Source organism: Entelurus aequoreus, linkage group LG22 (assembly GCF_033978785.1).
Source record: "Entelurus aequoreus isolate RoL-2023_Sb linkage group LG22, RoL_Eaeq_v1.1, whole genome shotgun sequence".
Lineage (NCBI taxonomy): Eukaryota > Metazoa > Chordata > Actinopteri > Syngnathiformes > Syngnathidae > Entelurus > Entelurus aequoreus.
Genome location: NC_084752.1, coordinates 712,379 through 732,444, shown reverse-complemented (window position 1 = coordinate 732,444; position 20,066 = coordinate 712,379). Strand labels below are relative to the sequence as shown.

At 36.4% G+C, this 20,066-nt stretch overlaps 1 protein-coding gene across 9 annotated transcripts in view; it reads left to right on the top strand.

Moving 5' to 3' along the window:
• The window catches only part of LOC133639584 (lymphoid enhancer-binding factor 1-like), a 222,460-nt gene that overhangs the window by 115,633 nt on the left and 86,761 nt on the right, over positions 1–20,066 (top strand). For all 9 annotated transcript variants that reach the window (XM_062033020.1, XM_062033017.1, XM_062033018.1 and 6 more), the window contains 3 exons: positions 14,945–15,172; positions 16,300–16,357; positions 19,911–20,035. In XM_062033020.1, coding sequence (XP_061889004.1) covers positions 14,954–15,172; positions 16,300–16,357; positions 19,911–20,035 — 402 coding nt within the window. In that variant the 5' untranslated portion in view covers positions 14,945–14,953. The remainder of the gene's footprint in view (positions 1–14,944; positions 15,173–16,299; positions 16,358–19,910; positions 20,036–20,066) is intronic.

The following is a 20,066-nucleotide window of genomic DNA, read 5'->3' as shown; positions in this document are numbered from 1 at the left end:
AAATACGCCTTCATTCTCTGAAGATTACGACTTTATTGTCGTAAACATTTCAACTTCCGACTATTTTCTTGTAGTACCACCACTTTATTTCTGTTAAATTCGTTTTCTTGAATTACACGTATATTTTTTGTGACAGTTTTTTTTTAAATATTTCAACATCCATCTTTAATAGTTATTCTCATAAAAATTCTTCTTTATTTTGTAAATATTTGCTCTTTGTAATGTTCCTGAAATGTATGTATTCTATAGTCATTATTTGTATTTGATTTGTGGCCCTAGCATGTTGAATTTGTCACTTCCATTTGTCAAAATAACAATAGTTAGGATTTTACCAAAACAATAGGACTTTACTTTCCGAAGAATACGGTGTTATTACAGTAACATTTAAACTTCGGGTTTTTTTCTCGTAATACCACTACTTTAGGATTTTATTTCCATCATATTATTGCATTTTTTAAATACCATGTCTATTTTTAATGATACTTTTTTTCTTGTAATTCTTCATCGGTCATCTTTATTAATTATTCTTGTAAAAGTACCGCTTTATCTTGTAAATTTTTGTCCTTTGTAATGTTTAACTTTATACATCCTATAGTAATTATTTTTCTTTGAAGTGTGGCCCTATCATATTGAGTTTGATGCTTCCATTTGTCAAAATAACAATAATTCAAGATTTTACCCCCCAAAAATATGTATTTATTCTTTGAAAATTACGACTTTATTGTTGTAAACATTTCAACTTCTGACTATCGTATTTTCTTGTAATACTACCACTTTATTCTTGAAAGATTAGGACTTTATTTCCATCATATTATTGCTTTTCTTGAATACCAGGTTTATTTTTATGTAAATCTTCAACAGCCATCTTTATTATTTATTCCTGTAAAAATACTGCTTTATATTTTAAATGTTTGGCGTTTGTAATGTTTTTAACTTTATTCCCTATATAATTATCATTTGTCTTTGAAGTGTGGCCCTAGCATATTGAGTTTGATGCTTCCTTTTGTCAAAATAACAATAATTATGATTTTACCCCCCCAAAATACGCCTTCATTTTCTGAAGATTACGACTTAGTTGTCGTAAACATTTTAACTTCCGACTATTTTCTTGTAGTACCACCACTTTATTTCTGTCATATTCCTTTTCTTGAATTACACGTATATTTTTCGTGACACTTTTTTCTTGAAATATTTCAACATCCATCTTTAATAATTATTCTCATAAAAATTCTGCTTTATTTCGTAAATATTTGCTCTTTGTAATGTTTGTACTTTATTTATTCTATAGTCATTATTTGTCTTTGATTTGTGACTCCAGCATATTGAATTTGTCGCTTCCATTTGTCAAAATAACATTAGGATTTTACCAAAACAATAGCACTTTACTTTCCGAAGAATACAATGTTATTACAGTAACATTTAAACTACGGTTTGTTTTTTTCTTGTAATACCACTACTTTATTATAGAAAGATTAGGACTTTATTTTCATCATATTATTGCTTTTTTAAAATAAATTGTTTATGTAATTCTTCAACAGTCATTTTATTAATTATTCTTGTAAAAGTACTGCTTTATCTCGTAAATGTTTATTCTTTGTAATGTTTAAACTTGATTCATTCCATAGTATTTTTTTTTTTTGGAAGTGTGGCCCTAGCATATTGAGTTTGATGCTTCCATTTGTCAAAATAACAATAATTATGATTTTACCCCCCAAAAATATGGCTTTATTCTCCGAAAATTACGACTTTATTGTTGTAAACATTTCAACTTCTGACTACCGTATTTTCTTGTAATACTACCACTTTATTCTTGAAAGATTAGGACTTTATTTCTGTCATATTACTTTTTCTTGAATACCATGTCTATTTTTCATGACATTTTTTTCTTGAAATATTTCAACATTCATCGTTATTATGAATAATTATTCTCGTAAAAGTGCTGCTTTATTTTGTAAATATTTGCTCTTTGTAATGTTTGAACTTTATTATTCTAATGATTTGTCTTTGAAGTGTGGCCCTAGTATATTGAGTTATTATGCTTCCATTTGTCAAAAAAACAATAATGATTTTACCAAAAAAAAAAACGGTAAACATTTAAACTTTCGACTTTTTTCTTGTAATACTACCACTTTATTCTTGAACGATTAGGACTTTATTTCTGTCATATTACTTTTTCTTGAATACCAGGGGCCGTACTTATCAAGCTTCTTAGAATTACTCCTAAGAAGTCTGCTAAGAGTTGACTTAAGAGTAAATAAATTCTTGGCTGAAAGCTGCACTTAAAAGTTAGTTATCAAGCGTCTTACTCACACTTTCAGCGAAGTGTAGGACTGAATCGTAAGTGTCGCACTCAGAGCTGAATTACGACATTACTATGTGCCGTAAACGCAATTTTAGGTGACGTCATTTCTGTGTCCATAGAAATGACCAATCACGGAAGGGAATCCCTTGTCTAAGAATAAAGAAATATCTTAGAAATATTTAAGTGGATAATGGGAGTGTATATTTTGACAATAAACTACAAAATAATACAAAACAAACAAACAATATTGGCAATGAATCAAAAATAAATGTTTCCTTTTTGTTGCACCTTTCCTGCTTCCTGCTCCCAGACCGTAATCAAAGAGGCAGGGGAGACACTTCTCCAGGATGTATGCTCGGGGCAACACCCTTCACTTTACCCGACAGTGGGTCTCCACAGCGGACGACTTTAGAGTGAATGATGAGTCCGGCGATTAGTTGCAAATCTTGCTTTATTGATTGCTTGCACACAGCCAATCCAACACAAAACAAACTAGTCCCCGCTCGCACTCACAATACCGCTCCCTCTCTCTCTCGCCCACACACTCACTGACGTCACTCACCTCACATGCTGTAACCTAGCGTATGTGTGTGCCACACACATACGCTACACTCATAACATTTTCTTTCCAATTCATTAATTAGGCTACTAATTTGAAAGTGGTGTGGGTGGCTCTATATATACTAGTCCACTGCAGCCACATGCAGAAATCAACAAGGAATGGAAAATTATTAAATCTGTGACAAAAATAATACCTGCTCTGTCTAAACGATACCGTTTGATCAGCTGCTCGTCATCAAACAAAGATGAACGTTCGCGCACGTCTCTCTCGCCTCAGTGCCATCCCCTGCTGGCAACTCCTAACCACTTAAGACACCTCTGAAGGTCTCTTAAATATCGTGGAGAGTAGGAGTGATTCTTAGACTTAAGAACGTTGATAAAAAGCTTTTATTCTTAAGTTTGAGAGTAGGACTAAATTTCGCAAATTTTCAGGACTTAAGTGTAAAATGGCACTCTAAGAAGCTTGATAAGTACGGCCCCAGGTCTATTTTTCATGACGTTTTTTTCTTGAAATATTTCAACATTTATCTTTAATAATTATTCCCGTAAAAGTACTGCTTTATTTCGTAAATATTTGCTCTTTGCAATGTTTAAACTTTATTCATTTGACAGTAATTACTTGTCTTAGAAGAGTTTGACGCTTCCATTTGTCAGAATAACAATAACGATTTTACCAAAAGAAAAACGGTAAACATTTCAACTTTCGACTTTTTTCTTGTAATGCTACCACTTTATCCTTGCAAGATTAGGACATTATTTCTGTTATATAATACCTTTTTCTTGAATACCACGTCTATTTTTCATGACACTTTTTTCTTGAAATATTTCAACATTTATCTTAAAAATTATTCTAATAAATGTACTGCTTTATCTTGTAAATGCTAGTTCTACTTTTTTATTCTATAGTTATTTGTCTGTGAAGTGTGGCCCTAGTACATTGAGTTTGATGCTTCCATTTGCCAAAATAACAATAATGATTTTACCAACAGAAAAAAATAATCAAATGTATTCTCCGAAGATTATACATTATACATATACATACATTCATACATTATATTACTTTAATTTACTTTGACAAAAAAGAAAACACTAATTTTTAAGGTGTTGCGACTTTTGTTTTATTTTGTAGTAGTAGCGACTTCCTCCCGGTCAACTTCCTTTGTTTTCCCTTTATGGAAGTGCGCATGAACATGGCGTTTAGGCCACATTGGGACCTGTGCGCGTTTACACTGGAGTCTGATAAAGATCACATTTTACTTGCAGTGTAAACAGTCAGCTGGAAACAATCAGATCTGAAAAAAATCAGATTTAGGCCACTTTGGCCTGCAGTGTAAACATAGTCTTTGTCTCCTGCAGGCCTGCTCCATCTTAACAAGACATATCCAATAGAGGTGGAATCTTTTAAAGATGCATCAATTCGATGATGATTTATTGATGCATCTTTAATTTATGTGCATTGATGCAGTTTAAAAAAAATAAAAAATTCACTAAATAAACTTGCTCAGTGGCCAACCTGCTTAGTGGCCTAGTGGTTAAATCAGACCTGGGCAAATGAAGGCCCGGGGGCCACATGCGGCCCGTTAAGCTTCTCAATCTGGCCCGCCGGACATTCCCAAATCATTTTTTTTAGATGTTTAAGATGTAAAGTGTAGCTGCCATTATGATGTGCACTCATGTTTTATAATGACCGGAAGTCTTCAACTATACTAAGTCTTTACATGCTTGGAATCTGCGCTTTTGGATCATATACCAGTTACTATGGTAATCTAATTAGTTACTATGGTCATCTAATTAGTTACTATGGTAATCTACGTCACAGCAGCTCAGACGAGGCACCAAGCAGTGTGGGCGGGAAGTGTTTCCACAGATTTTCACAACAAAGTTCTAAAGCTTAGTGATATATCACATATATCAGATTGTAGGTGGCTTTATTTTGTACTTTTCGTGTTCATATTTCACGGTTTGTTGCATTTTTGTTGCGTTTCACTTGATTGTAAAATATGTTGATCGAAAGGAGGTGTGACATTCATATTTTGTTAATATTCAGTGCTTTATCGTTCATAGAAAAATTAAAAATTCCATTACGTTTTTTAAGGCGGTCTGTCATAACGTTTTTAGCATTCAATCAGACATTATTGTGAGGTTTTGTATTAGTGTTCCTAAAAATAGATATACCGGCCCCCAGACACATTTTTTTCTCTAAATGTGGCCCCCGAGTCAAAATAATTTCCCAAGACTGGGTTAGAGTGTCCGCCCTGAGATTGGTAGGTTGTGAGTTCAAACCCCGGCCGAGTCATACCAAAGACTATAAAAATGGGAGCCATTTCCCTGCTTGGCACTCAGCATCAAGGGTTGGAATTGGGGCTTAAATCACCAAATGATACCCGGGTGCGGCCACCGCTGCTGCTCACAGCTCCATTCACCTGCCAGGGGGGTGAGGGTGATGGGTCAAATGCAGAGGATAATCTCACCATACCTAGTGTGTGTGTGACAATCATTGGTACTTTAACTTTAACTTTAAAATAAGCATTCATCACTTTCAACTTTTAAAAACAGCGCATTTGTAATAAAAAACCGTTGAATTGATTCCCATTAAATCAGACCTGGGCAAATGAAGGCCCGGGGGCCACATGCGGCCCGTTAAGCTTCTCAATCTGGACCGCCGGACATTCCCAAATATTTTTTTTAGATGTTTAAGATGTAAAGTGTAGCTGCCATTATGATGTGCACTCATGTTTTATAATGACCGTAAGTCTTCAACTATACTAAGTCTTTCAATGGTAATCTAATTAGTTGCTATGGTCATGTAATTAGTTACTATGGTAATGTAAGTCGCAGCAGCTCAGACGAGGCACCAAGCAGTGTGGGTGGGGAGCGTTTCCACAGAGTGTCTGCCTGAAATGTGGGTGTCGGGGACAGACGCGGAAGGAGATTTTTACAAGAAAGTTCTAAAGCTTAGTGATATATCAGATGTATCAGAATATAGGTGTTGTTTTTATTTTACCCTTCGCATTCATATTCTGCGGTGTTTGTTGCGTTTTGCTTGATTGTAAAATATGTCGATCGAGAGTGGGTGTGACGTTCATATGTTGTCAATATTCAGTGTTTTATCCTTCATAGTTAATATTGTAACATTCTTTATTTTCATGTACATTCTGGGTGTCTCATTCAGTAAAACAATGTCAAATTCCATTGTGTTTTTCAAGGCGGTCTGTCATAACGTTTTTAGCTTTCAATAAGACATTATGGTGAGGTTTTGTATTAGTGTTCCTAAAAATTGATACACCGGCCCCCAGACACATTTTTTTCTCTACATTTGGCCCCTGAGTCAAAACAGTTGCCCAGGCCTGCATTAAATGTATTAAATGAATGGAAATGTGTGCAAAAGTGCAACATAAAATAAAGGAGCTGGTCAGATCTCTGCTGTCTGAACGGTCTGCATTCCTTTATTTACAATAAATAAATAATCGATTATTGACGTTTACTAATCAATTTTACATTCGCCCAAGTCCAAATTGTGATAAAAATCGATTAATTCCCCCACCTCTAAGATCCAAGGTAAAATCAGCCAACATTTTAATTTGAGGAACTGTGTTTGTCGCTATTAGCGTCCTTTTAGGCCGATGTTGTGGGAGCATCCGATGTTGCTGGTGAAAGAAGCAGCTAATTAAAGGAAAGCGTTACAGTAATGAGGCAGCATGGTCGTCTTCTCTCTCTCTCTCTCTTTTTCTAAGTGGCTGAAAACAACAAGAAATGTACCATCTTTATTTTTTCAATGAAAGGTTTGGTTGTTCGGCTCTAATTAACTCTCTTATGCTTGCAGTGTGCGCGTTTGGGAACTTTGTGTATGTGTGCGTGTACGCGCTTTCCGCTCTACTCTGGAATGCAGCCAGTCCCAGCTCTTTTCCACGCGCCTCTTCCAAAACCCAAAACCCTTTGATCTTTTTTTCTACACCACCCCCCCACCCACCCCCCTTGTCTCCCTACCCGGAAGAGCTCTCTCTCTCTCTCTCTCTCTCTCTCTCTCTCTCTCTCTCTCTCTCTCTCTCTCTCTCTCTCTCTCCCCCAGTGCATGTGGAAATGTTGGCCTGGCTCCACACTCGGACCGAATTTAGTCATACAAAGGGGAGGGTGGTGGGGGGTGTCAAGGGAGGAGTGGGAAGGGGGGGGGAGGGGGGGAGGGAAGGGGGAATTAGGGTGGTGGCGGCGGGGGGGGGGGGGGGGGCATGCAGGGATGAAAGAGCCAGCCGCTGTGAGATCAAAGGCAGCCGCAGCTCCGCCCCCACTAACCCCCCCTCCCCCCCACACCCTCTCCCTGCCTCCCGTCTCACCCCCACCCTCCCCGCCGCCCCCAGCCGCCGCCTCCTCCCCCTCCCTCACCGAACTGTATAAAGTTGTGTGCTCGCTCGCCCCGACTGGGACTCTCACACAACAGTGCATGCAGAAACGCTTCCTCGAATAAAATAACAAAATACTTATTTTTTTTTTTTTTTAAATAGATAAAAAATGCATAAATATATAGAGTATTTTTTATTATTTAGCTAGATTTTTTTTAAATGTATTTTTTAGGGGTGTAACGGTACACAATAATTTCTGTTCGGTACGTACTTCGGTTTAGAGGTCACGGTTCGGTTCATTTTCGGTACAGTAAGAAAACAACAAAATATGCATTTTTGGGTTATTTATTTACCAAATTTGCAAAATCTTCCACCAAAAATATTTTTCTTAGTGTAATATTTGATGTGAAGTAATGGGAACCTTGGATAGGTCAATAATTCATAATAACATTGATTTTGATTCAATATTATGTTTTGAGCAATGACAGTTTGAAAGAAAAAAAACAGCTTTGTTTTATTAGTCAACATTGCAACTTTTTCTAAATGATATTTAACCTTTAAGCTTTTTTATTTCACTTTTGTTATGTTTTTGTTTATTTGAATAGTATTTTTAGAATGAGCCTTGAAAACATTAGCTGTGGGCCGCAAATGGCCTCCGGGGCACACTTTTGACACCCCTGCTATAGATAATAAAAAATTAAATGTGATAAATCTATGGATAAAAAGCAGAGCCTGGCGACGCATGCGTGTTTATCATAACTCTCTCTCTCTCTGTCTCTGCCCCTCCCTCACCAATGCTGCTGTTTGTTTTTAACCCCTTCTTAACCCTGAACGTACATTGAAAATACACACAATGCCGGACATTTGAGGCATTTAAGAAACTCCGCCCTGACAGCTCCGCAAAAGAGGACATGTCCGGTGAAAAGAGGACGTATGGTCAGTCTATCCTAGCCCGTTAGCTGCTAGCATGCCGTGTGTTGTGCCTCGGTGTGCATTGTTTACACAACGTGCGTTACGCTACTTAATATGTCCGTGTGGAAACTCGTTCGGTACACCTCCGAACCGAACCGAAAACCCCGTACCAAAACGGTTCAATACAAATACACGTACCGTTATGCCCCTACTATTTTTCTATTTTAGTAGCATTATTATGTTAAATGCGCGACAAAACATTTTGCACACCCTTGACTGGCGATAGGTTTAGCTGCACTCTTTATTTATGTGTTTGTGTTTGTGTGTTTTGGTTTGTTTGTAACTTTCTACTTCACATGGCGTCCAATTGTTTTCTAAAACACATTTTTGCCGTCCCCTTATAGGTCGTGCTCATATTGGAAGACATGCTAGCATACATGTTGTTAAAGTTAAAGTACCACTGATAGTCACACACACACTAGGTGTGGTGAAATTGCCCTCTGCATTTGACCCATCCCCTTGTTCCACCTCCTGGGGGGTGAGGGGAGCAGTGAGCAGCAGCGGTGGACACACTCGGGAATAATTTTGGTGATTTAACCCCCAATTCCAACCCTTGATGCTGAGTGCCAAGCAGGGAGGTAATGGCTCCCATTTCTATAGTCTTTGGTATGACTCACGACCTACCGATCTCAGGGCGGACACTTTAACCACTGAGCAGGCATACTCATTTCATACTAATGATATTTATACTAATATGAACAAGTTTTATTTTCGTTCGACAAATAGTCAATGACAAAGTGTACAATTAGTCTTTTAGTCTTTTTTTTCTTTTTATCCATTTTGTTCGAATTTAAAGATTTGTACCAATATTTGCGAAGCTTTGGCTAAAGATTGCATTAAACTGTGTTAGAAATTTAAAGTCGGTCCACTATTGGGGGTTTAATAACAACGCAACACACCATGTTGTGTCAGAAAAATAAAAGACAAAGTGCACAATTACTAGAGTTGCTAAGTTCCGTACGTGCCCCTGCAATCACAATAAGGGCAGCCATGTTGTTGTTTTTTTAACCGATCATGTTAGAATTTTACACACCTGCTTGTCAGTCCCTGAAAGATGTGTACCATTTTTTGGTGCTTTGGCTGAAGAGCGCGTTTAACTGTGTGAGAAATTTCAAGTCAGTCCACCATTTGGGGTTTAACAACAACCCAAGACACCATGTTGTGTATTTATCAGACAAATAAATGTCAAATGACAAAGTAGACAATTAGTTGCTCAGTCCCGAACGTGCCTCCTCTACACCGCAAAAAGTGAAATCTAAGTAAGATGAAATATGTCAAATAAGGGTGATATTTGCTTATTTCCTGTCTGATAAGATCATTCTTCTCACTAAGCAGATTTGATGTTAGAGTGTTTTACTTGTTTTAAGTGTTTTGCTCCTAAATGATGTCAGTAAGATATTACAGCTTGTTGCTGAGGTTTGATGAGCTATATTGAGTAAAACATGCTTGAAACTAGAATATCAACTGTTGTGTCATCAACACTCACAAGTAGAAAACTACTTTTTTAAAGTCATCATTTCTTATTTCAAGCATGAAAAAAAAATCATGACTTTGACACAATTGTGCCTCATAATTAAAACAGATGACAGCCAAATGGACTTTGCTGTTTTATTTTCAATGAAACAATAGAAAATAGGTACTCATATAGTAGTACAGTTGGCACAGTACAGTAAACTGACAGTTAATATTTAAACATTTAACATGTGACATTTCTAAAAATTTTGAACAGAAATAGTTCATGCACATTCAGATAAATTCCTCAAAATTACAATTAAAAAAATGTTGTCCGGGGGCCGGGCTGTATATATGCGCACTAATTGACTGAAAGAGCACGCACTTGGCGCGATGATGTCATGTTATCCATGGAAAAATGCATTTTTAGACAATATGATTTGCCTGAGCGGCTAGGAGACTCCGAGAGTAACAAGCGCTTGCCTTGTTGCCTTTCCATTAAGAACAATAAACTAGTTTTTAGTATAAGTTTGCTGGTTTCAAGAAATGTAATATCCTTATGTCAAGATAATGGCACTAGCATTTACTTCATTTAAGAATATTTTTCAACATATTGAGCAAAAAGGTCTCTTTTTTTTCTACCAAGAAAAGTGCACTTGTTATTAGTGAGAATATACTTATTTTAAGCTATTTTTGGTTTCATTGAGGCTAGCTAACTTTACTTGTCTTGGAAAGTCTTGACAAGCCAAATTTTCTTGTTCTATTGGCAGATAATTTTGATTAGTTCAAATAAAATACCCCTCATTTTTGTATATTTTATTTCTTGTTTTTGAACACTGACTTTTTGCAGTGTACTACGTGTTTTTAACGCATCTTGTTTACGTGCTTGTCAGGCCATTATAGATGTTTCCAGATTTTGCAATGATTCGGCTAAAGAACGTTTTTGACTGTGTGAGAAATTTGAGGTTTAATAACAACAAACAACACAACATAGATTGTTGTTTATTTGTCAGAAACATTTAAGTAGTGTTCAAAGTCTAGCTCAACTTGTATTTTTTATTGTGGTTTATTATTTAGAGTCTGAAAAAAAAGGTCACTCTAAAATAAAAGCAAATAAAGTTGTTAATGTTACACAAAAAAAATAAAATATTGATAATGAAATCCCACTTATAGTATTTGCTTTATCCCAATAACATGACAATGTAACAGTTAATTGAGCTGGTTTACATATTTCCACCAATGTTTGATGAGTTTTTAACATGTTTTTATGTTTACTACAAAAACAGTCCAAGATTGTCAAAGTAAGTCCACGCATCATTTAATTTGTAGTCATGCAAATGGTTTGGACACTACTGATATAAATATTTCAGTAAGGCATATGTTTTGGGACAAGACTTCCTTTTGCTGTTCATATACTGTATGTATATATTTTGGCAACACGATAGGTCAAAATGGGTAATGAACAGGTAAAGTAACAAGAAAAGCAGTTCTGGAGTCATTAAAAAAATGCAAACATTTTACACAGGTACATTTCAATAAATGTGAATATTCAGAAGTTCCAGTCAGGCTAAGAGACCAATCAAAGGGTTAGGAAGTTTTTGCAGTTAATTTGCAGATTCAAGTGAAAACCAGCAGTTCACAATATTGAACTTTTTGAGTCATTTTTTTAAATTAAGTGAATAAGATTAGATGCTTTTATTGTCAGTGCACACAATATTTAACAAAACTTGGTTTGGAGCTGCACTCCAATGTCCAGCAGCATTAGGACGTTTGAAAAGAAATACTATAAATATATATAAAAAATAACAGTTGCCAGTCAATCACAAGGCACATACTTTATAGACAGTGTTTCATACATTGGAAAATTTACTCTTAAAATATTTCACTGTGTGTGTGTCGTGAATCTATATAATTAAATGTTTACATTTTTGAGTGGAACTTCTGAAACAAAACAACTTTTTTAAAACTTATTAAGATTAACCTATTGCAGACGTGGGGGAAAAGTGACCAAAAAATATAAACACCTCTAACAAATATAAAAGGGCTATAAAAAAATAACAAGTTAACTCATGTGATTAATCACAAAACATTATCACATGAATCATGTATGTACGCTGATTAATCACGCTATTTATTTTGATCTTAACTGCGAAGGGCTACTTGACAGGCGGAGCATTGTTATACGGTCAGTGATCAGGTCAATGCATACATTAGTGCAAAGATAAGTGAAATAAACCCTGATGGGACTTTAGATAAAACTGTTTCCAAGTTTTGAGCAAATAAATGACACATGCATTCAAGTAAAACATCTTGAAAATTTCCTGTCGAGTATTGGAACTATAAAATTGCATTTGTGTCCATCTGTGTTTGTTCATTTAAATTATGCAAACGAGTAACAACCTGATAATCATGAGTAACCCAAATTCCAGAGTGTGATTAAATTCATCATTTGACAACACTAAAATATACATATTACTTAGCGACTAAAACACTTATAGTAACATTAATTAAAAAATACTGTTTTTATTTGCTTTATGTCAATTATATTCCATTATACATATTTTTTCAATGTTTACAGTTATTTTGTTCCATCCTAAATTTCCTGTTACTGTTGGATACACATAAAACAACAGCAAATTACTGGCTAATAATTGCATTACCTTTACGGTAACATTTACATGTGAAATGTCTTTTCAGCAATTCACTGTAATGCCAAGCTGTGATTTTACAGTTAATGACATCAAAGTTGCAACTATACATATGCTGTAACTTCACATTTGTAATTTCATTGTTAATTACTCTCTGGTTTTAACAGCATACTGCCACCCACAGTACAAGAGTGTGCAACGTAGTCTGCGGAATCCCTGCAGAGACAAATCACTTTGAATTTACAGTTTGTTGTGATATTATCCAGGACTGTCATTGTAGTATTTTTATGTGAAATATAAGGATGTCATATTTTTACTGCCATTTGTTGTAATGTTATAGTACATTTTGGTTACAGTATTCTACTGTAGGAAAAAGAATGTGTAGCAGGGCTGTCAAACTCCTTTTTATTAAGAGGGCCACATTGCATTGTCTTCAGAGGGCCGTTTGTAACAGAAAATATATGAATATTAATATCAAGGTATAATAACCTCGTTGCACAATTTGCATTGGCAGGTGTGTTATATTGATGGATAACTTTCTGTTGAATTGTGAGTCAAAGTGACAAGCAGACATTTAAGTCATACTTGTTGATAACCAAAACAATGCTTGCTGCATGATCCGGTTATATTCAAGTTTAGGCCAGAGTTTCTTAACCATTGTTGGGCTGCGAGCGCCCCCTATAAGGCTGCCAGAAAATGTCTCTTTTTTAGCTGGGGTCGGTATTGACCGCAGCGGTACTCGGTTGCACTTTTCCACCACTTGGGGCAGTAATGACAATCTCAAACAAACAGGATACGTCTGGAGCCAAAATCATGGAGAAGTTTCTTAAGTGCAAAAATAATGACTAAAGTGGTGAAGCTGTATTTTAATTTGCCCTTACATTTTATTGAAAATGTATTTAAAGATAAATATATTGCTATTATTTATTAATTTGGTTCAAATGTATTTATTTTAGCCCTACGTAATTCTACAGTATGTAAACTCATTTTTCATCAGTTTATGAGTCCCTTCTTTTGCATTATATTGATGAGTACCGTATTTTTCGGACTATAAGTCGCAGTTTTTTTCATAGTTTGGCCGGGGGTGCGACTTATACTTATACTTGTGTGTGAAATGATTAACACATTAGCGTAAAATATGAAATAATATTATTGATGTCATTCCCGTAAGAGACTAGACGTATAAGATTTCATGGGATTTAGCGATTAGGAGTGACAGATTGTTTGGTAAACGTATAGCATGTTCTATATGTTATAGTTATTTGAATGACTCTTACCATAATATGTTACGTTAACATAGCAGTTGGTTATTTATGCCTCATATAACGTACACTTATTCAGCCTGTTGTTCACTATTCTTTACACATTTTAAATTGCCTTTCAAATGTCTATTCTGGCTGTTGGCTTTTATCAAATACATTTCCCCAAAAAATGCGACTTATACTCCAGTACGACTTATATATGTCTTTTCCCTTCTTTATTATGCATTTTCGGCCGGTGCGACTTATACTCCGGAGCGATTTATACTCCGAAAAATACGGTATTTATTTTTGTTATTAGCCTGACCTACATCTTGATAATAATCTGTGGGATTTAAACATGGTTTCATGTCATTTGACAAGGTTTATCCTGTTAAACTGTAAATAGGTTAGATATAATTATTGAATACAATTAAAATCAAGCGTAATATTACCAATTTAGTGTTAATAGTTGTACTGAAAAACTAGGGTCCCAAGGTCAAAAAGGTTAAGAACCCCTTGTTAGAAGATATGCAATTACATGTTTGTATTTTTTGTGCCAAATGTATGAATGAAATGGAAGAACAAGTGCTTTATTGTCATAATATTTTCAGTCCTTTGTGGGCCACATCGTATGGTGGGCCTGGAGTTTGACACATGCGGTGTATGGTAGCTGAAATATTTGTAACCCATTCAGAAAAATATCAAAGAGTTCCCTGACAAAATACATTTAAAGTAGGATGACTCATAAAAAGTATTTTTTGCACACCATATCTGCGTCCAAAAATCTATAACAACACACTTTTCTTTCCACGCTATGTTTGTTATGAGTGCTGGTGTTGACTGCTGGCCATTTGTTTGGGGAAGCAGTGAAGTGGGCTAGGGTTAGTGAAGTGGGAGTGTCAATCAGTGCAGGAGGAGGGAGCAGCCACATTACTCTCACACACACACACTCTCTCTCTCACACACACCGGTTACATTACACCGTGGAAACGCTGCGTGAGCGTTGTGGAAGTCGCTCCTCCACGCTGCTTTATTTTTAAACAAAACATCACATTTCTCTTTACCTACTTGTGATTTGATGTCATGTTTTTTCTCACTGTGGATGTTTGCTGACGAGTGGATTGGTCCTACGTGTGTGCACATCCACTCACTGGTGCACTTTTTTTCTTTTGTTTTTTCTCTCTTTTTTTAACTTTTCCACTGGGACTATTACTTTTGTTTTGGTTTCCACAGGACTACACATTTAAAAGTGGTGTGTCATTGAAAAAGACAAAAAAAACATGAAGTCGTCCTGAATTAGTCCTGTTATTTTATTTGGAAAGGTGGAGGGGCACGCCACACGGAATCCTTAAAGTGGGAGTTCCCACTCTCCAACATTTAGTTACTGTTTTGATTGTTTTCCCTTTTTATTTTTGATCGTGGGTGCAAAAGAGAGGCAGCATGCCCCAGTTGTCAGGAGGCGGTGGCGGCGGTGGAGGTGCAGGAGACCCGGAGCTGTGCGCCACGGATGAAATGATCCCCTTCAAAGACGAAGGAGACCCGCACAAGGAGCAAATCTTTGCCGAGCTCAGCCACTCCGAGGAGGAGGGAGACCTGGCAGACATCAAGTCCTCGCTGGTCAATGAGTCAGAGGGCAGCCCAAACAGCAACAGTCATGATGTGAGTCCATCCATCCTCCCAAAAGCATGTTAGACCATTTAATTGACCTTTTAATGAAAAAAAAAAATAGTATTCAGCAGATGTCACTTGTTTTTTATTAGACACACTGCAAAGGCCTCATGTTTGCTTCACCATCATCCTGATTTCATGAAGAAAGCCGTCTAATGTAAGAGTTCAAGTGCGTATGTTTGTCATAAGACCAATACAAATTGGAGATGGATGCCTTAAAATGAGGTTATAATGCAATCAAATCTTTTTGTTACGCAAAATAGGTAGTGTGCAGCGCCCGGATTATGTTGTTTTGTAAGAACACCTCTGCACTGCATCTTTTGCAGCTGGAGTGCATGGAAAGATGCGAAACTGCATGCATGGATTTATGCAGACTGCATTTAAAATTACATTATATATAGCGAGGCACCTAAAATATTTTATTTTTTTAAAAAAATAAAAAAATCCCCACACACAAATATCACAAACTTCTTCGCTAATAGTTTTTCATTTGCATCAATTCAGTTGTCACAAAAGTAAGTTTCATATTCTGTCATTAACTGCGGTGTTAATTGAATTTCGGGACCCCTATCCTGGATGGGCGATGTGAAATGTCCCGGAGACACACACACACACTAGACGTTAACTGAATGTTAATTAGGATCCAAGAGAAGTTCCACCTCGCTCAGCTGGAAGCCATCCTGAGGGTGGTTGTGGCGGAGGAGGGGGGTTGCATGTCCTCTCCAAAATATTAGGTCTTCCATCCATTGTGTGAGAGGAATTGGATGTAGGAAAAGCACTGAAATAAGAATTTTTTTTAAAGAGTGCATTTTTGAAATTCATGACAGGCATTTATTAGGATTAGGATGGAGTCAGGAGTGAAGTGGTATGAAAACAAGTTAATTTGTAAGCCCCCTCAAGGCCGTGGCGCTTAATTAAGTGGCTCCGCTGCATAGACGGTTGTCTGAAAATGTGTGTGTGTGAGCGTTGACAAGCGAGAAGGAACCACATTGGTCCCAGCAGTGTTGTTATGTGGCCGTCTGACCACATAATGCTGTGTCTAACAGCATCTGAAAGGCCTTCTCAATCCATTCGCCATCATTCGATTTCTCCTTTTTTCTTTTCTCTTTTTCTCACAGGCGGTGAGACAGTCCCAAGACTCCTACCATGAAAAACACAGAGACCATCCCGATGACGGTGGGTGATGTCACACACTCCTTTGTAATTTTGCAGAAAAAGACAAACAAAAGGTTGAGATTTGATAGGACCTGAGCGTCGGAGGCTGCTGTAGTTTCATTAAAGACCTGTCCGAACATGCCAGAGCTACTGGTAATTATCAGCCCAACTACAGAATACAGTATTACCTTGAAAATCAAACACAATGGCCAACCTCCAATTTCTTCACTATTGGAAAACAGGGCAATGATCAGTTCCAGGGTCAAACTGTTGCATCATAGAACCTTGTTATTCTTTTCATTGTTTGTGACTGTCATACAAGTGTAAAAAAAAAAAAAAGCTAAGTGCCTTATTATAAAACCAAACAAACCTTTTGATAGCATTTAAAGATAATTGTGAGTTATGTGCAGTGCTCACAAGCAGTCCTGTCATACAAGTGCAAAAAGAAGCTATATCAGGGGTGTCAAACTCATTTTCATTGAGGGCCACATCGCAGTTATGGTTGCCCTCAGAGGGACGCTTTTAACAATGAGTAATATATGAATATACATGTGTATATATAATACATTACCAATATATTTTTTCTTACATAAGCTGCAAAAAAAATATTAAAATTTTACTTTAAAAACTGGCAGCTCAGTCACCAGAATTTTACAGTAAAAGCAGTGGGTTTTTTACAGCATATAAAAAAATGGAATAAATGGAATGGAAAAACAATACCACTGTTTTTAGCGGTAAAATTAAGAGCTTCCCGTTTTTTGTTTTTTTTTTAACCGTAAAACCTTGTTGTAATGTTTTGCTTTTTAATGTTCTAGTGTCTTACTGTATATGGAAAAAAACAGTAACAAAGTTGATTATATGGTAAAAAACTCAGTCGACGGAATTTAACCGTAAAATCTATTGTCAATGTACAGTCTACAATTTGATTGATAATTTGTTTTGAAATCATAAGTCTAGCAGATATTTAAGTACACTATTTATCTTTATTTTAACAAAAAATACTTTTTTAATACATGACAATATAATATTTAGATTTAGCTAATATTGAATTTTAAAAGATATGCAATTGCATGCAGTACATGATTTTTAATGTCAAAAGGGAAATAATCAATATATTTAGTAAGAAAAGATTAAGCATTTTATTAACGCATATTATTTCCAGGCTTTTGCGGGCCACATAAAATAATGTGGCGGGCCAAATTTGGCCCCCGGGACTTGAGTTTGACATCCGGGTGCTATATCATAAAACACAGACCCCGATTTTTATGATGAAGGTGGGGAGCAGAGAGGCCATTTTTAAACACTCCTAACCAATAAACAAGTGTAAGAAAAAGTTAAACACTATTTATTCAAATTCCCTACATGACAAACATTCAGAGAGGTGTGCCAAGGAGGCCAGTCTCTTCACATCAACATAAAGCGCAGCTGACTTTGATGTATTTGTCCATTGCTAAGTTTCTATTTCAAATCTGATGACGGTTATCGCAATTTTTCTCTGTGCTTTCGCTAGAGTGGAAAGCCAAAGAAAAAGCAAACGGTTGTTGAGAGAATCCTGTAGATTGAAGGCAAGCAAAGAAAATAAAATCATAAGGCATTTAGGGATTCTAAATTTAAATCAAACTTCAAGGGAACCGTTGTAAAAAAAAAAACACACATTTATGACACAGATGGTCATAATATTTAATAATTAGGGCTGTCAAATGATTAATGTTTTTAAATCAGATTAATCACATTTTGGAATTTGGATTAATCATGATTAATCAAAGGTGATTACGCTGCAAAAATTCAGTGTTCAAAAACAAGAAAAAAAATACAAAAATGAGGGCTATTTTATTTGAACTAAGCAAAATTATCTGCCAATAGAACAAGAAAATGTTGCTTGTCAAGACTTTCCAAAACAAGTAAAATTAGCTAACCTCAATGTACCCAAAAATAGCTTAAAATAAGTATATTCTCACTAATAACAAGTGCACTTTTCTTGGTAGAAAAAAAAAAGAGACATTTTTGCTCAATATGTTGATAAATATTCTTAAATGAAGTAAATGCTAGTGCCATTATCTTGACATAATGATATGCGCTCTGCATCATGATTTTTAATTATTACTTTAAAAAAGTAGTTTTCTACTTGTGAGTGTTGATGACACAACAGTTGATATTCTAGTTTCAAGCATGTTTTATTCAATATAGCTCATCAAATCTCAGCAACAAGCTGTAATATCTTACTGACATCATTTAGGAGCAAAACCCTTTAAACAAGTAAAACACTCTAACATCAAATCTGCTTAGTGAGAAGAATGATCTTATCAGACAGAAAATAAGCAAATATCACCCTTATTTGACATATTTCATCTTACTTAGATTTCACTTTTTGCAGTGCACTTGCTTGCATGATTCAAATTGACTTTAGAAAAGACCCCAATATTTGTACACAAATGCAATTTTATTGTCAAAATGTCATCCAGCCACATTTTTAAACATTGTACTTGAATGCATGTCATTTATTTGCACAAAACTTGATAACAGTTTTATTTAAAGTTCTTCCGGGCTGTATTTCCTAGTGAAATTTGCCAGCGAGCAGAGCGGTCGGAGTCTCCTTACTCATTTTTGTACTGACGGACGCATTGATCTGATCGATGACCGTGTAGCGGTTAAGGTAAAAAAGCTTTCTAGTGTCCAAATAAATTGCATGATTAATGCAACATTCTGGTGATTAATCACATGAGTTATTTTTGTTAATATTAATAATACAAAATAGTTGGGAAAAATACATTTAGTTTGGCCTCTTGCAGGACTAAAACGGTCACAGAAAAAGAACGTGCTGACAAGTTTTCACACAATTTTTGAGATGCATTCAGAATTTTTGTACGACTTATATTGTTTGAATCTGCTTCCTCCTGTATCTGTTGGTCGAGATGGCACCATATTTATATACTATTTATATACATACACTTTCCAAATGGAATTCATCCAACATTTCCTCCAATAAACGCTGCTGTGAGATCACATGCGGCCGTCACTCGGGGCCTCCGCGTTCTATTGTGGTGCGACCTCCACTTTGCAGGTCATCTGTGGGACTTTGAGAAGGAGTGTGCCTCTCCTTTGTTCCTTCCCCTTTCACTCCAGAACATGACCCCACCCCTCACCCTCACCCCTTCTCTCAAAGCAAACACTGGCTTTCCTCACAACAAGATCCATGTTGTTGCTGTGGGGCTAAATACCACAAACACTTTATTACACAGCGTGCAGTTGACGGGCGAGTGGCGCTGAATTGTATAAAGCGCCACCTCCTCCTCCTTCTCTTCTTCTTCTAAAAGGCATCGAAGAACAGTTGGGGCGTCTCCTGTTTTGACACTGTCTGTATGTTCTTCTAATTAGTGCTAATTGGCACAGAGGGGCTCCATTGTTCCTGCGTATAATACAACTGTCCTCTGCAACAAAAGGCGAGGAGGGAAACATGCTGCGGGTTAATATGATCTCATTGGACCAGCGGGGCAGACGCTCTTTTATTGACTTAAAGCGTTTTTAATGATGTTGTGCGTCTTTGAACTTTTTGTGTTTGTTTGTTTTGAATCAGGGAAGCATCAGGACATGTACAACAAAGGCCATCCGTATCCCAGCTACTCGAGCTACATCATGATGAGCAATATGAACGATTCCTACATGACCAATGGCTCCCTCTCGCCGCCCATGCCCAGAACGGTCAGTACCAATATTCTTTAGATTTGGACAA